Genomic DNA, 19,392 nt, shown 5'->3' on the forward strand with positions numbered 1-19,392 from the left:
AAAAGTCCTGAGTAACTGGTTAATCTTCTCAGTTTGTGATATTTATATCCTCCCCTAGTTTTATCTATTTTCAAACCAAGATATTGCTTAATTTCACCAAGGTGTTTTATTTTAAACTGCGTTTTTAACAGTGTAATAATCTCAATAGCCTTCTGCTCAGTTTTAGTGATTAATGCAATGTCATCAGTGAACAATAGCAACAATGAAATCACACCGTCACTTTCCTTTTTAAACAAACATGGATCAGCCATGCCAGCTTTGAAACCTATCTTTATTAATTCCTTCACTATGCATTGATTCCATTCATAGCCTGATTGCTTTAAGCCATAAGGACTCTTTTTTAACTTCCAGCAACCAGTGTTATTATCAGTGTTTAACCCTAAAGGGTTCTTTAAATATATAGTATGTTGCAATGGTGCATGGAGATATGCCATCTCGACATCTAAATGATTCACTACATATCCATGCCTAGCTGCCCAAACTAATGCTGCACATAATGTTGTAGCCCTTAAACTTGGTGCAAATACCTCATCATAGCCATTGGCTGACTGATCAAACCCTTGTGCTACCAATCTGGCTTTATGGGTAACAATCCCATCTACACTTGTTTTAATATTGTAAATTCATTTACATCCTATGGCATGTTTACCTGGGGGTAACCTGACATTTTCATACACCTCTAAATTTTGTAAGGATTTCAGTTCCTTTTCCATTGCTATTTTCCAAGCTATCTGCTCCTCATTAGGATACAGGGTTAATTCATGATAAGTAGCAGGAACTTTATTTACTTGACACGCTATAGTAGCTTGGTATCTCTCAGGTGGTCGTGATACATCGGTTGAACGTCTAGGTACCTCAGGGCTCACCAGCGGACTCTCCTGTTTCACCTGCTCCCATTCTTTTAATTCCTCCTGAATCTGCACTTCTTCTTTAATTGCTATTGCTGGTTTTACTATTTCATCACTAGGGACTACCTGGGTGTCGATAACTACATCATTGTTAAGTTACAATTTATTCCACCCAACTGTTTCAATAAATCTAGCACTAGTGCTACAGTATATTTTAGCTGTGCCTTTTTCCCAAAATCTAAATGACCAATGGTTGGCCGTGTAACCTACGAAAAATAACTGTCGAGCTCTATGTTGCCCCTTCAGTCTTACTTGTGAGGGAATATACATCCATGCCCGTGCTCCAAATGTGTGTACATAACTTAAATCAGGTTTTCTGCCATGCCACCAAGTGAATGGCAATTCACCAGTCGTTGTATTCACCACATTGTTTAAAACATGGTTACTACACATTATAGCTTCACCCCACAGTGTTTCAGGCAAACCTGAATCAACTAACAGGCTCAACTAGTTCGAGCCATGGCTTGTAATGTTTGCCCCCTTCGTTCTATAAACGAGTTATGTTGTGGCCTATAAGGAGCAGAACGTTTATGCTCAATACCAGCTGATTTTAGTATCATTTGAAATTTATAGTTTGTAAACTCAGTCCCGTTATCTGTTACAACAGTAATCACCTTAGTTTTCATCTTTCTTTCAGCAAATCTTAGCCAATTAAAAAAATGTTGGAACGTTTCTGTTTTGGTTTTCATTAAATAGCAGAAACCGTATCTCGAATAATGATCCATGATACTCAAAACATAACAGGCACCTCCCAAACTGGGTTTCTTAGGTTCAATTATATCAGCAAAAACAACCTCCAGATGTTCCTTTGTTTTAAAACCATTCCGTCTGTTTGCTGGAGTAGCCTTGCTTTTCTCCTGACTGCACACATTGCAATTTAAGTATTTACTGCAAGGTTTTAAATTTACTCCGTCTGACAATTTAACCAGTTTGTTGCAGCATCTTGAAATTAATGTGCCCCATACATCTATGTAGTAAATCTATACATTCGTCATGTGTTTGTTTGTTTTGTTTGTTTTTATTGGATTTATATGCCGCCCTTCTCCCAAAGGACTCACATTATTATAAACTGAGTTAGCTATCTGGGCATCAGGTATAACGTACAAACCATTTGTTAATATAGCAGTAACCCTATTACCTTCTTTTTCAATTATACAGTTATCTCCCCTAAAGATTACTACATAGCCAATATTAACTAGAGCCCTTACTGATAATAAATTAAATTTTAGTTTAGGTACATATAACATAGATAAATGCTCATTTACAAATGAACAATATGCAGTACCTTCACCAGATACTTTCACTTTCCATCCATTTGCCAAAGATACATGTTGCTTGCTCGCGAACATTTTTACAAAACTTTTTCTATTTCTAGTAATGCACTGTGATGCTCCACTATCAACTACCCACAAATCATGGTCTATTGGTGCATTGCTAGACATAGCCAAAGTAGACATAGCTTAGTAGACATTAGCGTTTTTCTTAGCTTTTCTAGTATTCTGTTGTTTTGCATTTTTACAGAATCTAGCTATATGTCCCTTAGCCCCACAAGAAAAAACATTTTCTAACAGTATAAGCAGTCGAAGATGACTCCTCATGTTGTGGTGGTTTCTCTCTCAGTTGTTCTCTTTCCATCCTTCTTCTTGACTCTTCCAACAGTTGTGCAGTTATGTCAGTCAATATTAGTGCATTTCAGGTTAGGACTTCAAGGGAAGATACAAAATCATCATAACTCTCATCCAGTGAGGAAAAAATGATGTAAACTTGATGTAGCTCTGAAAAAATCAGTTCTTTTTCATGTAGCTCCTGGAAAACCCATTTCATAAAGTTTAAATGAGCTAACACATCTCCACCTTTCAGAAGACATGCCCTAAACAGTTTGCATGTAATATGTACATGTGCCCCTACAGTGTCACGTACATAAATCCTCTTCAAATTCTCCCAACATCTTGCAGCAGAATTTTCTCCACGAATATGTACTAATTGTTGGTCAGTCAGTGTTAGACCAATTATACACAATGCTCGTTGCGTCGTTGAAAATCTGCTATCTTCTCGGCATTGTCCTCATCATCTGGATCCCAAGATGTTACATCCAGTGGATTCTGTACAGCATCCTATAATCCCTCCCTACGCAGGAGTAGACTGTACTTCATAGACCAGGAAACATAGTTTGTTCCATCCAACTGGATTATCAGTGATAGACTTGTTGATGGGTCGTGTGCCATCTTCTCCAGGATAGTAACAATGACAAAATAAACAGCTGTCTGTATACGGTATTGCGTGTCAATATCAACTCTCCTTTAGCTATGTCTGGTATAACCTGGGCCCATAACCAGTGTTAGGTAAGCTCCCCATTAGGAGAACGAGTGCGTGCAGAGAAGCGTAGTGAGAGTGGTGTAGAAGAACGCATAAACCAGCATACGGAGACACTGAATTGTGAAACAGATAGTGTTTTACTTCTGTGGAAATAGAGGTATGCAGAGTCTAATTCATACATAGTTAAGACAGTCATCAACATTCGCAGTTAAGGGGCGATCTAACAAACACAGTCCAGAATCGTATAAACAGTTCAGTACACAAAGGTCGTTAACAGCTGCAAAACTCACAGTAATTCACGCTGATCAATACACGGCACATCTACAACCATCATCCAACAATCAGCATCTAACAATCAGCCTGGCTCCATCTTATGGCCGATTGAGGAAACAGCAACCAATCACATTTACAGCAGTAATTAAAGATGCATTATTACTATCATGGTTTATATATTGCCAACCCAACTGTTAGAACACATTCCTAACACTGGTGGCTTTTTGTCCCATGGAGCGAAATACCTCGGACAAATGGTGTCTCGGTGAATGGGCCAAGCTGAAGGGCAAGGGGCGGAGGGCCAGAGAGAATCACTGGGGGAGGGCTAGCAGAATAGAAAAGCTGGCTGTGAATGGAGGAGGTGGGTGGCTTGAGGTAAATTGGGTGCAGTCCAGGGTGGGAGCCTGAAGGTCCCAATCCATTCTGAATGAACTGTATGATCATATTCCCTTCAGTTCAGATTAAATACATTGCATGATGGATTCTCAAGAAATACATTGTAATTTTTCAAACTCCTGTCTGCAGGCTTGGTGGAGAGATCTTGACAATATCCTGCAGCAGGCCTCTTGCAGAAGTATTCACGACAAACCAGAGATTGAGAGAGTTAGAGCTGTCCTTCGAAAGGCATGATGATAAAACAATGGAAGTATTGTGTGATGGTCTCAATAATCCAGGGTGTACAGTAAAGAAGCTAAAGTAAGAAATGCAAATACCTTTCAGATTGATCTGCACAACCATTATTTGATTATTATTTTTCTGGAAATATATCCAGGGTGAGGCAGTTCAATTTCCTTACTTAATCACAGTCCCTTGAATTCCTATAAAATCCATTCTATGCTTGTTTTTCAAGAAATAATTGTTATTTTTCATACTCTTCTTTGGAGGCTTGGTGGAGAGATCCTGACTGAATCCTGCAGCAGGTATCTTGCAGAAGTATTCAGGAAAAACCAGAGATTGAGAGTGTTAAACTTGTACATCCACAACCCAGATGACCAGGCAATGGAACTATTGTGCGATGGGAGCCTAAAGGTCCCAATCCATTCTGAATGCACTGTATGATCATACTCGCTTCAGTTTCGATAAAATGCATTGCATGATGGATTTTCAAGAACTACTTCAAACTCATCTCCACAGGCTTCAGGGATACATATTGAGTGTAGGCGTTTTGCAGAAATACTCAGGAAAAACCAGAGATTGAGAGAGTTTGATCTGCTCTTCAAAAACCATGATGACAAAACAATTGAACTATTATGCGATGGGCTCAATAATCCAGGGTGCTTTTTTTCACAGAAATAATTGTAAGTTTTCGGACTTGTCTCTGCAGGTTTCATGGAGAGATCCTGAATGAATCTAGCAGCAGGCATCTTGCAGAAGTACTCAGGAAAAACCAGAGATTAAGAACATTATACTTGTCCTTCAATAATCCAGATGATCGACCAATGGAAGAACTGTGTGAGGGCCTCAAACAACCAGAATGTACAATAGAGACTCTAGAGTAAGTGACTGTTTTTTCTTTCAGTTTCATCTGCGCAACTGTTTTTTGATTTTTAATATTTTGGAATTATATTCAGGGTGAGGTGGTTCAATTGCCATACATGATCTCATTCCCTTCAATTCCTTATAAGAACAGATTCCAGGTTTTTTTTTTAATTGTTTGTACTGTTCTCCGCAGGCTTCATGGAGAGATATCGAGTGAATCCTGCAGCAGGCATCTTGCAGAAGTATTCAGGAGAAACCATAGATTGATAGAGTTAGAACTGTCCTTCAGAAGCCCTGATTACAAAACAATGGAACTATTATGTGGTGGGCTGAATGATCCAGAATGTACAATAAAGAATCTAAAGTAAGTAATGCATTTTCCTATACAAAATCATCTTGTGAAGGTTAATATTTTGAAAATATATCCAGAGAGAAGCAGTTTACCTTCCATTGTTTATTATATTCACTTCAGTTCCTTTAAAAATACAATACATGGTTGTTTTTCCTAACATAATGTTAATTTTGAGATTCCTGTCTGCAGGATTTCTGGAGAGAGCCTGAGTGAATCCTGCAGCAGAGATCTTGCAGAAGTATTCAGGGGAAACCAGAGCCTCAGACAGTTAGAACTGACCCTGAAGAATTCAGACGAGAAAAGCATGGGACTGTTGTACGAAGGGCTCAAACATCCAGAATGTAAAATAGAGACACTACAGTAAGTGGCCTCTCTCTCTCTTCATTTTCATGTGCCAATGTTTATCTTCTGGAAATATATCCAGGATGAGGCAATTCTAAATGTAATATATAACTTTCTGTTCTTTAAATGGTACAGTTCCTGTTTCTAGTCAAATATCTAAATATTAAACCTCCTTATGATTATCTTTCAGTGGGAGAAACAGTGCATTATGCAGCCATAGGTTTGTTTTTTTAATTTCATTTTAAAACATAAATATCGTCTTTGCAATATTTCCACATTGTTAAATATCCATTATACTCCTTTTATCCGTACATATATACCTTTATATATCTATATGCCCATTTTTACATATTTTTCATCTACTCCTATTATTATTTATACATATTTCTTCTATTCAGATTACTCTTTCCATGTACTTATTTCTATACAATACATCTTATATCCTTCTATGTACATATATTTCTCTTATATTTCTTATTCCGTACTATTTTATATACAATCTATCTTACATTTTCCCCTTCTTGTTAATTCTGTGGTTTTATGGGTATTTTCTGATTTCTGATTTTCTGAATCCTCCCTTTATTGCCTTCTTATTCTTTGCATCTTTCCTCTAGCCATTTGTACCATAAATTCCGTACTGAATAGTACTCGGATTCTTCTTTGTCTTTTATTTCCTTTGTCAGTCTGTCCATTTTGGCGCATTCTAATACTTTTTTTTTTATCATGTTTTATTGGTGTATTTTTGTTTTTCCAGTTCTGTGCGTATATGATTCTTGATGCCATTATTACATGTACTATTAGGTATTTGATTTTAAAAAAAATAATTCTGGTTTTAATTCTATTGGTTGTGTAATTATCTCTTCCAGCCAGTTTTTTAGTTTTATCCAATATTTTTTGCTGTTGTACATGTCCACCACATATGATAAAAATTCTGTGTGCCTGGCTACATTTCCAGCACTCAGGTGAACATTCTGGAAACATTTTTGCTATTCTTGCTGGTAGTAGGTGCCATCTGTAGAACATTTTGTACAAATTTTCCCCGTATGCCGTTGCCATTGTTAGCAAAGCCAGAGGCTTTCCCATTTTGCTAATTCTTCTGTATCCAAAGTTTATTGCCCATGTTATCATGGTCTCTTTCACTACTACTTCTTCCATTTTGAATCGTAATAAATAATGGTATATTTTTTTGATCTGTTTTTCTTCAGTCCCCTGTAAAATTTTGTCTAGTTCATGTGGCTCTTTGTAAAATCCATCTGTTTCTAGATCCTTCTTATATGTAGTCTGTATCTGCATATACGGCCACCATTCTATATCTATTCCCTGATTTTTTTAATTCTTGTCTTGTTTTTAGTTTCTCCTGGTTGTCCAATAAATCTTCATATCTTATTATTTTATTTATATCTAGTACATTTGGGTAGACTAGTGTTTCCATAGTCAATAGCCAAATTGGAATTTTATTATAATGTTTTCTTTTAATTTTTAAGCATGTTTGCCGTCAGGCATTTTTAATTTGATGCCTTTGGAAATAGCTATGTGTTTTATTTTTCCCATCCCAAATGAAAGCATGCCAGCTATTTCTTGATCGTGCCGTTCTATTGTTAACATTATTTTATTCCTTAAATTTATCCAGTCCCTTATCCAGGTAAGAGCTGCTGCCTAGTAATAGAACTCCCAGTCTGGGAGTCCAAAACCTCCTTTCTCTCTACTGTCTTGTAATAATTTCAATTTGATCCAAGGTTTTTCCCCTAACCAAATAAATTGTGTTATTAATTTGTTTAGATCCGTACAAATTTTTTCCCTAGGTTTATTGGTGTTACATGGAATAAGAACAGGAGTTTTGGCAGGACAGTCATTTTAACTGCAACTATTTTCCTGTAAGTGAAAGTTGCAGTTTTTTTTCCAATTTTCCAAATCTTTTTTAAGTTGTTGCATTGTTTTTTCATAATTATCTTCTTTGATTGTTGAGCATTTCCCCGTTAGCCAGATTCCTAAATATTTCACCTTTTTTTGATATCTGCATACCCATATTGTCTTCTAAATCTCTTTCTTGTTTTTTAGTAAGGTTTTTTGATATGATCTTTGTTTTGCTCTTATTAATTTTAAGTCCTGCTACTTTGCCAAATTCCTCTATTTTTAAAATTAATTTGGGCCCTGTTTCTAATGGCTCTTCTAAAATGAATACTATATCATCTGCGAATGCTGGACTTTATATTCTTCTTTTTAAATTTTTAGTCCCTCTATTTCTTGTTCCCTTTTAATTTCTATTAGTAATACCTGTAATATTAAGATAAATAATAGGGGTGATAGTGGACATCCTTGCCTTACTCCCTTCAAAATATTACATTCCTCTGTGACATCTCCATTTATTAGTACTTTCGCCCTTTGGGTCGAGTATATTATCTCAATCATCTTTACAATTTTTTCTCCAAAGTTCATAATTTTTAGTTGTGTAATGATAAATTGCCAATTCATATTGTCAAAGCCTTTTGGGCATCTAAAAAGATCAGTGCAACTTGTTTCCCTGGCTGTTCTTCGTAATATTCTAATGTATTCATAATTATTCTGATGTTATTTTTTGGTTGTTTCGGTAAAAAAACGTTTTGATCTGAGTGGAAAATTTCATTTAGTATTTTTTGTTTACTTTGTAGAAGAGTTTCATTTATTTTTCTATCATTGTTATGTATTCTTTATCCTTCAATATTCTTTGGTTATTTTTCCATCTCTTTCCCCCCCCTGTCCTTTCCATACTACTTTTATTGGATTGTGGTCCGCCCAGATATTATTTCAATCTCCTCTGTATCTTTTTTCAATCCCTGTGTCATCCAGATTATGTCTATTCTTGACCATGACTTGTGTGGGTTGGAATGGAAGGTATATTGTTTGTTTTCTGTGTTTCTTTCTCACCATACATCTTGTAAACTCAATTCCTGTGTCATTTCAAAGAATGTGGTTGGTAATGTTCTTTTTTTCCCTGTTTCTTTTGTTGCTTTTGTAATATTTTTTGGTATCTGTTATTGCATTGAAGTCGCCTATTAAACATATATTCTCGTATTCTGTTTCAGTTATCTTTTTGTGTACTTTCCTGTAAAATTCTTTTTGTTTTTTATTTGGTGCATATATTGCCGTGAGAAGTATTCTTTTTTATTCTGTTTCTATTTCCATCATCAAGATTCTCTCCTCCTCGTCTGTATAAATTTGTTTGGATTTTAGCCAATCTTTAATGTAAAATGTGATTCCTTTCTTCTTTTGTTGAGTTAATGCTGTATGTAGTTTTCCTAATTTTAAGTTTTCTAATAGTTTACTGTATTGACTTTTACCCCTTGAAGGAACACAATGTCCATATTCAATTTTTGGAATTTTGTCAAGGTTTGTCTTCTTTTTTCAGGTGAATTTAATCCATTTATATTTATTGAGAAGATCTTAATTTCTTGTTCCATTGCACTATTTGTATACAGTCCTTAATTTTCTCGTAGTCCTTGTCTCTATTCTTGTTCTTGTGCCCTCTCATTCTATTTGTTCTCTTTCTTGTTTCCTTCTTTCTTCTTGTTCTACCTCCTTTTCTTCTATTAGCTGCTCTTCTTGACTTCTGATTTCTGCTTCTTCCCTACTCTCTTGTTCTTCCTCAGTTGTGATGTGGTGTTTGAAAAACATGTGTCCCTTATCTATTGTGTCTATTTTGAAGTTTTTTTCCTGCCACGTGATCATGATTCCCTCTGGAATGGGTCATCTGAGCATTACGTTGTATGTTATTAATTGTGAGGTGAGGAACTGGTAATGCCTTCTCTGATCTCTAACTCTTCTTGGTATTTGTCTCAGATTTTGTATTTCTCTTCCTTTGTATGTTATCTGTTATTCTCTCACTTTCTTATATATTTCATTCCTTACAGATTTCTTTTGTAAATCGTACATGTATTTCTTTTGGGAGTCTGTGTCTCCTAGCATAATTTGTATGAATTCGGTACACTTCATCTATGTCCCATCATACATCTTGTTTGGTTTTTTTGTAATATGTCTGCCAGAATTTCTGCAATTATTTGTCCTAAATCCTCCTCCTTATCTTCTACTATGTTTTGGAATTGTAAAAAGAAAGTTGCCTTCTCCATCTCAAGGAAAACTATTTTTTCTTCTAAATCCCTATTCACTGTGATTAGCTTCTGTTCTATTGTTTCCATTTTTCTCTCCATTGTTCTACCTTTGTTTCTACTTTTGGGACTTTTTGTTCATTCTTAGTATTTTCATTTTGTATTTTCCCCATTTTGTGATTTATTCTTCTAATCTCACCATTCACTTCTTCCATTTCAGTTTTGATTACTTCATGGTTTTTTTTTAATTTCCTCATAGTTTTTTGTATTGTCTCTTGTGTTATCATCATTGTTTCTTGAATCATAAGTAACATTGCTTGCATACTCTGTAGATTTGTTGTTGAGCTTGATTTTTCTATGCTTAGCATGTTCTCTATTGAGCACTGGTTTGTGGGTGATGATGTTGCAGATGCAAGATTATATGTCGCCTTCTTATTTATTTTACTAATGGTTGTTGTGCTTGTCATCTTTATCATGCGCACAATATTTTTCCAAAATAGGATATACTGATATAATTATTTATATATGTAAGTTGTTTATATTTTAACCTTTTAGTCTCCCCTTCCACTTCTTCTATTCGTCCCTCTTTCTAGCCCCAACAGTATCTGATTATTCCCTCTTAGGTATTTTATTTATTTATTTATGATTAACACAAATCAATCAATCTATGTATAACAAACTATACATGCAGCTATGTCAATTTATTTTTAAAATATGTATATGGAATGAAAATATATAAAATACTTAACTAGCTTAATCACGTATATATTGAATAGTATTAAATAATAACTTGTTTCCAACTTCACTTTCTAGTATTCCCTATTTTCAATCCAACAATCAATTATAATTCATGGTTCATATGCAATCAACAATTTTAACATATATCCACTATTCAATTCAATCTACTTTTATATCTAATTCTATATTCAATATTTGCAGCCCACTCTTTTTTTAAACTTATTTTCTATTTCAGGTATTTCCTATATTCAATCTAGCAATCAATTGTAATTCCTAATTCATATATGATCACATATAATTCATATATAATCCAATACAGTTCTTCAATATTTGCATCTATCCACAATTCAGTTTAGTCTAGGTTTCTACTTTCTTTTAGGTAAAGTCTTTTAAAGTTTTTTTTCTTACTTCCACAATCAAGCCTCCAAAAATTCCTTTCTTTTTCCCCTTGTAACTTTTCAGAAAATTGCATCAGTCACTTATCAGGTCTCTTTACTCAGTTTCTAATTTCTCAGTTCACTAGATGGCGCTATTGTCGTCTTCTCCATTTGATATTTCCAGTCTTTTTTTTTTTTTTTTTTTGCAAAAAAAACCAAGTTTTTATGCCATATGTCCGCTCCTGTGGCTCACCAGGTACCTTTTAATTATATTATTCTACCCACCTTCGTAGCTATCACTATTTCACCAGTGTCCAAATTCCGTGGATTTGTTGTTAAATAACCCTCTGTTGTTCCCTCCTCTTTTGTCTTTTTACTCCCAATCTTTTCAGCTGCCAAAGGAAATCCTCGTGTGCTCCTCTCTCCTTACTGCTGCTGAGTTTGGGCTGCGTTTCAGCCCGACTCCTTAGAGCCTCAAATTTCTAGCTCACACTCTTGTATATAAATCTTTTACCGTTTTTAGATGTTGTTTCCTTCTCTGATGTTGTGGTGTTGCTTTCTGTTCTCTTCCTCATTTACGGTCCTCACAGCTCCGAATAGATCGTAGGCACCAATTTCTTTTTTGTTGGTTTCAAAGGATTTCTCTCATCCATTTGAGAGATTGCCTATCTCCACAACATTCCCCCTAGCTTTCCCTCTCTCTTGTCACACTGTCCGGGTCCAATGTCGTCCTTTTCAGGATCTCCAACATGAAAACTAGAGCAAAGTGAACGGAGCTGCCATTCCTTCACTCGCTATGATGCCACCACCAAACGTCCTATAGGTTTGTTTTTTTAATAACTTACCTCACATTGATAACTTACAATTTTTTCCAAAATCTAGGATCCCTTTTTCCTGATGGAATAAAATTTGTTGAAGTTGTCCTTGTTTCAATGCTATTGACAACTGCTCTGTTGCTGCTGCAGTCACATGATCTTCATTTTGAATATTCCCTGATAGTTTTCCAGCCAATCTTGTAATCCCTTCCTCCCTCCTGTTCCCACACAGCAAGGAATTCACTCATTGTGTGGACCTTTAAAAAGCAACACTTTTAAGGTCCATGAAGAAAGGCCTGTATATTTTTATGTTTTGTGTTCTGGCACACAAACATGCACCTATATCTGATTTTTGTTCAGAAAGTCAGTGAACAAGGGTACTACATCCTTTTACATTTCTTCGCATTCACGTGTGAGATAGGTTGAGATGAAAGTCACCAAGTGAGGTGCCGTGATTTCAGATAGCTTAGGAATTGGGTTAGGGTTCTCTCTGGTATCAGTCAAATACATTAGCCACTGTACCTTAGTCTTTGCCCATCCTGTCTCCTTTTTCAACTGCTTCCTACTCTAAAGCTAAGTATAAACCAGTACATCTTCAGCCACCAGAGATTAGGTGAACCAGTCTTTCCCTAGCCCTCCAGTTGTCATGGGATCCTGTTTCTCTTCTCTGTATCTCCTACAGCTTCTTATACTTCAGTAAAGAAGACAGCAGGGATTCTAAACTTTTTCAGGTGAGAAAAACAATGTAAAACATTGTGCTAAATTTAAATTTAATTTAATTTAAATGTCCTCAGCACAATTATGCCACATGGAAAAAGAGAGGAACGTCATAGTCAAAACATGACACTGAATGTTGGGATATGGCAAGGAGGAAAAGGGAAGAAGAAAGTGAATGGATGGAGTCCTTCTGTAATTATTACATTGGACATTTAATGTCAGATCCCAAGCAAATCTGAAATTTATTCAAATTCATGGCTCCTCAAATAAGGAATGCTTTGGATGTCCTTTCTTGATGCTTGGGGGCTATGAGGACATGGATGGAGGACAACAGGTTTTGTTCTGGTAAGGTGGAGTGGTTCTGAGTAGGCAGCTCCTCTTTATTTGGAGTTTTACTCTCTTTGGTCTTGGAGAGAGTAGCATTGTCATGGAGAGACCCAGTGCATTATCTGAGGGTCTTCTTGGACTCCCAATTCCGGCTCAAGGAACTGATGGCAGCTGAGCTGCGGCTAGAAGAGCTTTTGCTCAGCTTCAGGTTGTAGGCTAGTTATACCCCTTCCTGTATTGAGAAGGTCTCCTTTCATTTACTCTAGGAACTGCTCATGCTGCTGCGTTCTGGATTAGTTGCAGCTTCCGGACACTCTTCAAGGGTGGCTCCATGTGGGATGCATTGCAGTAGTCTGTCTGAGAGATGACCAGGGCATGAGTGACTGAAAGAAAACAGAACCAAAATTATAGATATAAATCATATAAAATAGCAGCTGAGAATTCTCACAGCCTCCCGCAGGCTATATAACCATAAGAAAGGAGCACCCATCCATTAGGGAACCAGAATGGCAAAACCAAGTTTTCCATGCCCTGTGAAAGGCCAGCAGAATTGCCGTAAACCTGAACTTGAGGGTGATGGTGCTCCAGAGTAAATGGGCTACATATCTTAGAGGGTGGTAGTTTTTTTTAACTATAGAGGATTTTAATTTTAATCAAATTAAGTTTAATATTTTACCCCTCGTCTTTAGAACTATATTTTCTTGTTAATGATAGTTTATTTAAATATTCTGTGTAATTTTTCTACCTGGTTATTTAACAGAAACTTGTTAGGAACTGTTTTCAGGGTCTTTCTGAGAAACATTGAGATCTTTAAAACTTTGTTTCAAGGAGAAATAAAAGCCACAATTCTAAAACTATTGTGACAACTTATGTTATGAATTATTACTTTCAGATCATTGTCAAAATTGTCATATTAATAACATGCTTTCTCTCCTTGAGTCCTTCTGGCCTGTTAGGCATTTTCTGAACATTGATCGTATATTCTTTTGGAGTGACAACAAACCTATATCCCAAATAACCCAAATGACAAATCAGTAGGGCAAATGTTGGACTGGAAGGTAGTTCATTGATGCATCTATGCCCATTTTCAAAAGCAGCATAATAAATGCTCACAGACATCATGGATGGGTTGCAAGAAGCATCTGAGGTGTTTCTTTTCACTTTGCCTAACCTTTGACCTTTCCTTTGGGGTAAAAGGAGAAACAGGAAAACTCTTTTCAGGTTCAGGTTTGCTCCAGGATAATTCAAGTGGTGCAAGGGAATGGCAGTGTTAGCAGGAATTGGCTACAGCCAGCAAAGTTTGGAAGTTCTCGTGAAATACACAAAATGGCATTCGAGTAAAAAAAAAAAATCCTGCTTCCTCTCCCTCAAAGTAATTAATAAGAGCAGAAAGCACAGATATACAAAATCTGTGGGGCGGATGGTACCCAGGCAATCTCCAGAGGCCAGTTAAGACCTGGGCAGCAGCATCACCAAGTTCATCCATGAGATACAGCAGATCTTCCCTATGACAAGGTTTGTTTCAGGAGCAGAAGAAAAATGTTACTATGAAGCTGCAAAAGATGAACGTAGGCATGTGAGGTCAGTGGGCTGGGGAGGAAATATGCTACGAAAATATGGCCTTTAGAAATGGTTAAGAGTCATTTTGAGGGGATGTGAAGAGGAATTCAAAGCATCAAACATGGATGACTTTGGGGGCATCGACAGGAAGCTGAGATTTTATCAAAATGTTGAAATGGGTCTCATGTCAAGTTCTTGCAGGTGACAATATGATGCATATTTTGTCATTTTCTTCCTTCAGTACCATCTCTCTCCCTTCAAATGGCCACGTTGTCTTTTATTTTAATATGATTAGTAGAAAATGTACTTGCTCTTTCATCTTTGACCAGGTTAGCACTGGTGTTTTTCCCTTAAAAGTGTCTAATGGAGGCCTTTTCCGACCTGCAGTAAGAGATCCTAATCCAGATCCACTCTGGAAAATAGAACGACTCAACTTCTCTTGGGGTGGGGGCATTCATTGGCCACGTGTTTCCTCCTGAGTTTTCTGGCAGAGCCTCTTATTAACGTTCAACAAGAAGTATCTATTCAAACTAACTGTAGTTTCCAGCCTCCCAGATAAACTCTGCCTACCACATGGCAACCCCCTGCGTGTTCTTGGTCTATCCTTTGGGATCTACCCATTGGGATCTTTAAACATGTGTTAACTCTTGATTTTTCCCATTGGATATTCATTTGAGACAATGTGATTTTGATAGTTCTCTGTCTCCCGATTGCTTTGCAAGTGATTAATACTAAAAAGCCATTGTTATATTTTCTCAATCTTTTTCTAAAACAATAACATTAATTAGTGTATACTTAATGAGATTGATCCATTACGGTATGGGGGGGATTTTTATTCTAATTACATGTCAACAAGTGACACTATAGAATTAGTTTCATTTTGTCAGATTCTTACCCAACATATGTAGTTCCAGAACACTTCAGAGAAATAGTAACCAATCAATAAGTCCAGAATGTAAAAATCCATTCAGAATACATTGAAATTAAACAACTTACAGCACTGTAAAGTATGTTGGTTATAATAGTGCCCATTTTTAATATTTATTTCAAATATGATAATTGACATAGAGATCACTCTCATGCTACTATTTTCTTTCATACTGTTTTCAACTTCCTGATTTCCTTTTAAAAAGAGTCTCCTATATCAACTATTTCTGGAAATCTTCCAGATAAAACTTGTCTTAACTCAAAATTAGCCTTTAGATCAGTCCACCAAAGACTCCCCTACTCACTGCAGCACTTACAGTTTGTCCATTTATCTATTGACTCCAGTCACATCTTGGATAGGTGATGAAATCATGAAAGTGAGCTTCTCCGCTACTGATTGGACAGGGAGAATCAGACTATTTAAATTAAAAAGGGGGGAAGGGCATTGCTTAGATTCTAAGGTGAAATGGAAATATGAAAAACCTGTTTGCCTGGTTATTTGAGGGGGGGAGATGAAGATGAATTTGAGAAACACTGGGACACTAAGGATAAAAATACACACACACACACACAAAAACACCAGTTAAATTGTAATGATAGCAAATCTTCCCAAAGAGACTTGAAATCAAATTTTTTGATCAGACAAAAAAACCTGGAATGAATGAAAGCAAATCACCCTTGAAATTATATAGGAAGAATCAGATTATAATCAGATTATATAATTGTTAGGGATTTTTGCTGGAAGTTTAATATGTTTTTTTTTTTATTATAGGTTGAATGGAAAATACGTTATACAGAATGGAAAATGGAATGAAGCCGTTATGGTGGAATCTCCAGCCAAAAAAAGGAAAAAATCAAGAGAAAATACAAAAACAAATACAAGCAGATAAAAACACAAACATAACAATATAATATAATTTTACAGCTTCCCGGATCAATATGTATATTCTGCTTTTGTAGTTTACTATTCGATTATTGCCTTGTCGTAGATTTTAACAATTCTAATACTAATGTACTTATTATATTGTAATAGAGTAGTATAATACATATAATCAGATTTTACATAGATACATTTTTCTTCATATTATAATCAATAGTTTTAAAAACTTTTATTTCCTGTTTTGGCTTCCATTCTCTAGCCACTTGTACAGTCTACTCCAAATTTTATAATAGTCTGACTCTTCCCTTTCTTTTAACTCCATAGTCATCCTGCCAATTTCAGCACATTCAAGTATCTTCCTAATTACCATTTCATCTGGGGGGGTGGGTAGTTTTTTATTTCCAATTTTGTGCAAAAGCAATCCTAGCAGCGGTTAGTATGTGTAACATTATATATTGATATTTCTTGTCCATCTTTTGGTCTAGTACGCCTAATAAACATAATTCTGGTTTCAATTCTTTTTGTAAAAATATTGTTTTTATTTTTAAAACAAACAAAAACAAAACAATACATACAAAAAACTTTCCTCAATTTCGTCAAGCATGTCATTTGGTTACAAGCTTTTGTGCATCAGTTTTTACAATTAGAAATAAGATCACTGGTTGTCCATCAAACATAACTACATACATCACAATCATTGAGCATTATGTGTTCAGGTTACCATTAATATTAATCATCCATAAAGTATACAATACTTATAGTGTGACATATTCAACTCCAGAAATAGTTTTCCATTGTTGATCCAAGTAGTTTTTGAATATTTCAATTCATGTATGTATCAATTATTCATTACATCATCATTAGTCCATTTAACATATAAAAATCTTTCCAGTATAACATGATCACTACTTACAATTATACATAACGTTCAAATCATCCCACTCTTATACATTAAATACATTATTGTCCTTTATATATCATATGATCAAGCACTCCATTTCATAGCAAAAAACTTTCATAGCAATGACTATAACTTTCTGGTAATGCATAAATAAACAATTTCATTTCCAAGTTTTTTTGTCTAACCATTGGTAAAACATATCCCATACCTTATAAAATTGCTTGTCCCCTTGTTCTCTAATTTCAAATGTAAGTTTACTCATTTCAGCACATTCCATTATTTTCCGAATAGTTTCCTCCTGTGTTGGTATTTTATCATTTTTCCAATTTTTTGCAAATACAATTCTAGCAGCTGTTAAGACATTTACAATCAAATATTTCAAATCTTTATTGTATGTTTCTGGTATGATTCCCAATAAAAAGAGTTCTGGTTTTAAGTCTATGTGTTTATCATTTTCTCCAACCACATGTGGATTTTAGTCCAATATCTTTTAGCTTCGGTACAAGTCCACCACATGTGGTAATATGAGCCTGGCGTCTGATGACATTTCCAGCATTTTTCAGATTTGTTCTTAGACATTCTTGCTATTCTCGTTGGGGATAAGTGCCACCTGTAAAACATCTTATACAAATTCTCTTTATATGCAGTTGACATTGTCATTTTATAGTTTTGAGACCACAATTTGTGCCATTTCTCTAGGTCAATCCCATGCCCAAAGTTTTTTCCCCAAATTAACATAGTTTCTTTCTTCCTGTAGCAATTCAGCGGCACATTCGTTACTACCTTCTGCTACTCAACTCTAGTCTCCAAAAGGAGATAGACTTAACAGCTTCACCTCTAATAGGTAGCCATAATGATGAAATTACTTTTTCATCAGTACCTGTTAAAATTTTATCTAATTCAGTCCTTTTATCATACAAACCCTCCATTTTTTGATCTTCATTGTATCTAGAATGCATTTGCACATATGAATACCAATTTGCACATATGAATACCAATTAATTTCAATTCCTTCCTGTTTCAAGTCTTGAATGGATTTAAGTTCACCCTCTGTATTTAATAGTTCAGCATATCTAACTGTTTGTTCCTTTTTGTATATTATTGAATATGAAAAGGCTTCAATGGTTGATATCCAGACTGGATTTTTTAAATAATGTAATTTCTTAACCTTCTCCCAGTTTAATTAGAAAGCCCCTCTTATATAATGTCTTCTAAAGTAACCATGTGCATTGGTTCCCTTATACCATAAATACAGCTAGTCCTCAACTTATGACCACAATTGAGCCCACAATTTCTGTGGCTAAGGGAAAATTTGTTATGTGAATTTTGCTCCATTTTATGACCTTTCATTTAACAGTTGTTAAATTAGTAACATGGTTGTTAAGTGAACCTGGTTCTCCCATTGACTTTGCTTGTCAGAAGATTACAGAAGCTGATCACATGACCCCAAGGCACTGCAACCGTCATAAATATGAGTCAGTTGCCAAGCATCTGGATTCGATCATGCGACCATGGAAATGCTGCAATGGTTGTAAGTGTGAAAAATGGTCATGTCAGTTTTTTTCAGTGCCTTTGTAACTTTGGTCACTAAATGAACTGTTACAAGTCGATGATTGCCTCTGATGCAAGAATTACACTGTACAAATGACTTAAATGTTCAACATCCAGTTGGATTCCTACAACACAGAAATATTAAAGCAGGAAGACAAAGGCACAATTTTTCAATTAAGTATCCATAGAATTTGTATTATCCCAGGCTGTATAATATAACATTAGGTACTGATTAAAGAAACATTTCTCCAATAATATTGCTGAGAAATTAATAAAAAATCACTGTAATATGCCAGTAATAACATAGAATAAAAAAACTATCATCTCTTTTATGATTGTTTGTATATGTGTCATAGCTTTTTTATTTAAATTGTACTTATGGTTTTTAGAAATAATTCAGAGTGTGTTGGGTATAATACACCTTCCTTTTCCTTTATTCCCCACAACAACTACCCTGTGAGGTAGGTTATTCCAAAGCTTGATGGAAGTGGTGGGATGGCAAAGAAAACTATTAAGGTCCAAGTTAAATTAACTAGCGGTAGTTTTTAAAAGGAATGTTAAAGCCAAAAAGCCAGAGCTTAGAGTAGAATACATTTCCAGAAACTCTGGAGAGTTACCAGGCCAAAGTTGACCTTGCTGGCTAGAGTGGCCGATGCATTTTGCAACTTGATTTTTGCATCATCTATGCACATACTATTCTGTGGAGCAACATCAGCAAAAGAAAACAAAGCACTGATGGAGGAGGATATTTGTAGCTCAGGGCTGAATTATGAGGTCTTTGGTGCTCTCTGAGCTCAGTTGTTTTCTTGCAGATGTTTACTTACCAAACTAGGTAACATCATCAGTG

General features: G+C 35.6%; 1 protein-coding gene across 2 annotated transcripts in view; it reads left to right on the forward strand.

The window, feature by feature from the left end:
- The window catches only part of LOC309383865 (NACHT, LRR and PYD domains-containing protein 12-like), a 259,601-nt gene extending 242,171 nt beyond the window's left edge, over positions 1 to 17,430 (forward strand). The window contains exons 18-22 of one of the 2 annotated variants that reach the window (XM_081936836.1): positions 4,023 to 4,193; positions 4,822 to 4,992; positions 5,170 to 5,340; positions 5,518 to 5,688; positions 15,986 to 17,430. In XM_081936836.1, coding sequence (XP_081792962.1) covers positions 4,023 to 4,193; positions 4,822 to 4,992; positions 5,170 to 5,340; positions 5,518 to 5,688; positions 15,986 to 16,103 — 802 coding nt within the window. In that variant the 3' untranslated portion in view covers positions 16,104 to 17,430. The remainder of the gene's footprint in view (positions 1 to 4,022; positions 4,194 to 4,821; positions 4,993 to 5,169; positions 5,341 to 5,517; positions 5,689 to 15,985) is intronic. The other variant, XM_081936837.1, reaches the window with a different exon arrangement.
- Positions 17,431 to 19,392: the final 1,962 nt, after the last annotated feature.

Source organism: Natrix helvetica, assembly GCF_964273705.1.
Source record: "Natrix helvetica genome assembly, chromosome: 1".
In the NCBI taxonomy this organism is placed as follows: Eukaryota; Metazoa; Chordata; class Lepidosauria; order Squamata; family Natricidae; genus Natrix; species Natrix helvetica.